Raw genomic sequence first — 5,771 nt, forward strand, 5'->3', positions numbered from 1 at the left:
GTATAACACATGCAATCTCTTCTCTGTGCAGGGCCAATTTGGGGCCGCATCCAACAACCCTCCTGAAGGGTTCAGCCCAACGCAGCACCAGACCAACCACCCACCTCCATGAGTTTTATGTTTTCAGTGTTGAATACTTATGTCTGTGTGTTTTAAGACTTCAAAACTTGTGTTAAATACTTATGTTTGTGTTGGATACTTATGTCAGAGCTTGAGACATATGAGACTTATGTTTGTGTTGGATACTTGTATTGAACACTCATGTTTGTGATGGATATTTATGTTTGTGTTGGCTATTTATGTTTGTGATGATATCTGTGATGTATATATGTGATATATATGATGTATATGTGATATCTTTTGTTTGTTTGGATGGAATAGGGAAAACAAATTAAAAAGGTGCCTACTGGTCACTTTGTCGAGTGTGACACTCGGCAAAGAGGTGCTTTACCGAGTGTCAAGACCATAGCACTCAGCAAAGAACCAAGACCTGGGCACCGGTATAGGTTCTTTGCCGAGTGTAATGTCTCTGACACTTGGCAAAGAGGCACGCTTTGCCGAGTGCCGTACCTAGCACTCGACAAAGAACTGACATGGGGACCCTCCCTGGCGGGTTCTTTGCCGAGTGTCCCTGATGACACTCGGCAAAGGTAACTCCTTTGCCGAGTGTCAACCGGGACACTCGGCAAAGACGCCGTCTCCGTCATCCGGCGCTGTAACGGCTGTTTTTCTTTGCCGAGTGCTCTCTGGCACTCGGCAAACCTCTTTGTCGAGTGCCCGAGAAAAAGTACTCGGCAAAGAAGGCTTTGCCGATGCACTGTGTGCCGAGCCTTTTTTGCTCAGTGCGACACTCAGCAAAAGCCTTTACCGAGTGTTTTTAAGGCGGCAAAGCGCTCGTTTCCGGTAGTGATTGAGGGCTGATTTGGTGACTAGGGATCACGGGGGATTGAGGGGAAGTTAGTTCATTTCCCCCTCAGTCCCCTCCAATCCTCTCGTGATCCCTTTGTCACCAAATCAGCTTTGACAGTAAAAGAAAAGGCCTACACGTCACCACCAATAACCTTTTTGTATGGATCCATATGTAAACTACTTACTACTCGGTTTGGGGAACATAACTGAATTTGGCACACAACGTAACGGAAACAAACCATGGACAGCTAGGTAGCCAATATATACTCTCCTACGCGTGGGTCGCACGCTTGGGGAGTACAGTATATGAGATAAGCACAGAGGTGAGCGCGATGGAAGAGCGCGCGGCACGCATCGTCGTGTCGTAAGTCCGGCTCCTGCTCCGGCGCGCGCCTGGGTTTGCTTTGCCCTTTGCAGCCAGGTGGGGTGGAGCACCGGCCGGATTTGCTGGGGGCCAGGTAACGGCATCTCGCCGCACGCTGGTCGGCTTTGCCTCCTGTTTCGGCAGCGCGGCTTGATTAGAAGTGCCACGCCATTTCCGTGACGCCAACCGAACCCGGCCACAGTCGCCCGCCGTCTCATCTCTCTCTCCCCCCATCTCGGGCGCCGTACCACTGACACAGCCAGCCAACCAGCTGCCAGCATCGCTTGCTCCTGGCCTGCTGGCCGGCCGGATGCCCGAATGCCGCACGCGCAGTCTACTCTATATGAGCATACGACGGCGATCGAGCCGCCCGTGTACTCATAACCTTCTTCCATATTATATGCGGTCGTCGTCGTCGTCGCGGCTGCTGCTCGCGGCGGCGGCAGCAACGTCGGGCGCCTGCCTGGCGGTGGCGCTGCTTCTCGCGGTTGGCGTGTGCACGGCCAGCTGCGGCGGCGGCGCCGCCGCCGCCGGACTCGCAGCGCGTCATGGACGGCAACAGCCGCGTCCGCCGTCGTCCTCGCCGTCGCCGGTGCTTGGCGCGGACTCCTCCCTGCAGGTGAACACCGCAGCACCCTCGCAGGAGGAGAAGGGACTTGCCGCCGGCGACCAGCTGCTGCTCGGCGCTGCTGCTGCGGCGGCGGCGGGACAAGACTACGGCTTCGTGGATCCGCCACCGGACACGCGCCGCCGCGGAGGCACCTCGCCGATACCGCACAGCTAGCTGATCACTCCATCTCCCTTCTCTACTCTATACTGCACCTGCATGCACAGCCCGTGTCAGTATACGTGCGGTGTCCCTCATGCTGTATACTGTGTAGTGTACTTTGTGCGCACTAACCAATAATCCAAGAATTTCATATAAGCTATACTACTACACACCACCATGGCACCATATACATACATTCGTATATCACTTGCGTACCTGACAATTTCTTCAAGTTTGAGATCGAGAGCCAAGTGTGACGGTACGTGCTGCCTAACGCGTACCGTGTTTATTTTATAGTATATCTTATTAAATACACTTAGGAGTATTTTTCAATGACACAGTGGAGTAGGCGACCGATAAAATCTTAGGTGTGGTTGCCTCGCCATCAAGCTATACCAGGAGTGAGTGGTGAACGGTACTGGTATAGCAGTTTATTTAGAGAGTTTTCTATTATGTTTTTTTTCACAAGTTTCCGTTGGTTAATCTTTGTTGTTGTATGATTAAAAAACTATATCTATATCTATATCTCTAACTCTATCTATCTATATCTACATCTTCTCTAATAATAATAAAATAATACCTAACTTTATTGCCCAAAGGAATCAAACCACATTGGTTATAAGGTTTGCCGCATATAAAAATAAAACAACACACAATTTCTAGATACATTTAATTAAAACCAAGCCTAAAAGTAAAGGGGCATCCGTAGGGTTGGAGAAGGGGAAATAAGTCATGGTAATACAATGTGACGGGTACCCAGAAACGGGATACCCAAAGTGAGCCCATAACTCAAGGCGGACCGACCGACCAAGTCCTGTCAAGCAACTATGTGAGACGGACCAGCCAACCAACTCCTGGCAAGCAACTTAGCGTGACGGAGAAGCGAATGACCGCAACAGGGCCAATACACATGTGGGCCCTGGTGCCATGCCCTCTTGTCACGCGCACAACAGGAGCACGCCTGTACCTGACTAGCATTGAGGCAAGGCAGACACTGTTACCCTACGACAGCCACGGCAAGGCACGTCGCCATCACACACCGTCTTGGATGACGCCAAGGCGCGCCAGAGGGGTGACGGAAAGTCTCTAACAACATGATGAGGCACCACCACGTGCGACCCTCAGTTTCCCTCGACTCTTCCCCATGGGTCCCATCGATCATCGCTATAGGGAACCTCAACACCAAAGTCCCTACAGTGACCACCATACCGGGCGTACGACTAAACACGTATCAGAAGACAACAGGTCGTGCCCTCCTTCGGATAACATGTCCCCTTATAAGTACCTCCCCCTTGAACTATAAAAGGGGAGCGACCAAACAACCAAGGGAGAGGGCATTCTGCTTAAGTTCTCCACTTCCTATCATTCTCACACTTGCACCCATTGTAACATGTTCCTTGAAGCAATATTACGATCAACATTACACTAGTGTCGGGGACCATAATTAGGGGTACCCTCAAGACGCCTAATTCTCAGCTGGTAACCCCCATCAGCATAAAGCTGCAAAGGCCTGATGGGTACGATTAAGTCAGGGATCAGTCCACACGAGTGACTCGATCACGCTTCACCCGAGCCTAGCCTCGGCCAAGGGCAGCCGACCTCGAGAGACTTCCGTCTCGCCCGAGGCCCCCCTTTTACGGCGGACACATCACCGGCTCGCCCGAGGCCTTGGCTTCGCTCAGAAGCAACCCTGACTAAATCGCCACACCGACTGACCAAGTTGCAGGAGCATTTAACGCAAAGGTGGCCTGACACCTTTATCCTGACACGCGCCCCCTCGGCAGAGCCGAAGTGACCGCCGTCACTCCACCGCTCCACTGACCAGTCTGACAGAAGGACAGCGCCGCCTGCGCCACTCCGACTGCGGTGCCACTCGACAGAGTGAGTCTGACAGGCAGTCAGGCCTTGCCAAAGGCGCCACGGCGAACTCCGCTCCGCCCGACCCAGGGCTCGGACTCGGGCTAAGACCCGGAACACGGCGAACTCCGCTTCGCCCGACCCCAGGGCTCGGACTCGGGCTAAGACCCGGAAGACGGCGAACTCCGCTCCGCCCGACCCCAGGGCTCGGACTCGGGCTAAGACCCGGAAGACGGCGAACTCCGCTCCGCCCGACCCCAGGGCTCGGACTCGGGCTAAGACCCGGAAGACGGCGAACTCCGCTCCGCCCGACCTCAGGGCTCGGACTCGGGCTAAGACCCGGAAGACGACGAAACTCCGCCTCGCTCGACCCCAGGGCTCGGACTCCGCCCTGGCCTCGGCCGAACGACCTCCGCCTCGCCCGACCCCATGGCTCGGACTCGGCCTCGGCAACAGAAGACGGACTCAACCTCGGCTTCGGAGGAGCCCCCACGTCACCCTGCCTAGGGCACAGACCCGCCACGTCAACAGGGAGCGCCATCATCGTCCTACCCCGAATCGACTCGGGTCACGGAGAACAAGACCGGCGTCCCATCCGGCCAGCTCCGCCGGATGGGCAATGATGGCGCTCCACAAGCTCTGTGACGACGGCGGCCCCCAGCTCTCTTACGGAAGCAGGGCGACGTCAGCAAGGACTCGACCGCTCCAACAGCTGTCCCTCCGTCAGGCTCCGTCGCACCTCCGACAGCCACGACATCACGCCAGCAAGGTGCCAAGACCTCTCCGGCTGCCACATTGGCATGTACCTAGGGCGCTAGCTCTCTCTCCGCTAGACACGTAGCACTCTGCTACACCCCCCATTGTACACCTGGATCCTCTCCTTACGACTATAAAAGGGAGGACCAGGGCCTTCTTAGAGAAGGTTGGCCGCGCGGGACCGAGGACGGGACAGGCGCTCTCTTGGGGCCGCTCGCTTCCCTCACCCGCGTGGACGCTTGTAACCCCCCTACTGCAAGCGCACCCGACCTGGGCGCGGGACGAACACGAAGGCCGCGGGACTTCCACCTCTCTCACGCTCGGCTCCGGCCACCTCGCCTCTCCCCCCTTCGCGCTCGCCCACGCGCTCGACCCATCTGGGCTGGGGCACGCAGCACACTCACTCGTCGGCTTAGGGACCCCCCTGTCTCGAAACGCCGACAGTTGGCGCGCCAGGTAGGGGCCTGCTGCGTGCTGACGAACAGCTCCCCGTCAAGCTCCAGATGGGCAGTCTCCAGCAACCTCTCCGGCCCGGGGCGGTGCTTCGTTTCGGGACTCTTGAGTTCATGTCCTTCGACGGCAGCTACGACATGATACTTCTTCCACCGCCGCGCGACAACGACAATGGCGGCCGACAACCCGCCCGCCGGCGGCGGAATCGACGACATCTTCCCCGCGTGGTGGAAGAGCAACATTCGAGCTCGCTCCGTTCTCTCCCCCGCCAACGGAGGAGGAGGCGGGGCCATCAAGGCCAAGCGGGAGGCCGCGCTTCGTTGGCCGTCGGGCAAATCGACGCCCCCGACGCCCCGACGGAAGGCACGCCGGACGTCGACCTCGCGTTCAAGACGAAGGCAAGCGCCGTCCCCCCGCGACACGCTGACCCCGAGCAAGAAGACGACGCCGGCGCGCTCGCGGAAAGCCTGCAGGACGTCGCCCTCGTACCTGAGATGACGGTGCAACCAGTCCCCGATGTGACTACGTCGCTCCTCGTCGACCAAAAGATACCGACTAACTCCCATCTTACGTCATTTCGACTCGGCCTCAACCCGCCAAACGACCTCGCTTTGGCGGGCGCTCTCATTGAGGCGAGTGCAACCCCACTGGGGTTTCGTATGC

General features: G+C 56.8%; 1 protein-coding gene across 1 annotated transcript; it reads right to left on the reverse strand.

Annotated features, from left to right (window-relative positions):
• Positions 1 to 1,026: 1,026 nt before the first annotated feature.
• LOC100384388 (uncharacterized) lies at positions 1,027 to 2,489 on the reverse strand. The gene is made up of 2 exons (XM_020541197.3): positions 2,259 to 2,489; positions 1,027 to 2,095 (listed from the first exon to the last, which is right to left on the reverse strand). The coding sequence occupies exon 2, from the start codon at positions 1,666 to 1,668 to the stop codon at positions 1,087 to 1,089; it is 582 nt and encodes a 193-aa protein (XP_020396786.1). The 5' UTR covers positions 1,669 to 2,095; positions 2,259 to 2,489; the 3' UTR covers positions 1,027 to 1,086.
• Positions 2,490 to 5,771: the final 3,282 nt, after the last annotated feature.

The sequence above is a fragment of the Zea mays genome, chromosome 7, assembly GCF_902167145.1.
Source record: "Zea mays cultivar B73 chromosome 7, Zm-B73-REFERENCE-NAM-5.0, whole genome shotgun sequence".
Classification (NCBI taxonomy): domain Eukaryota; kingdom Viridiplantae; phylum Streptophyta; class Magnoliopsida; order Poales; family Poaceae; genus Zea; species Zea mays.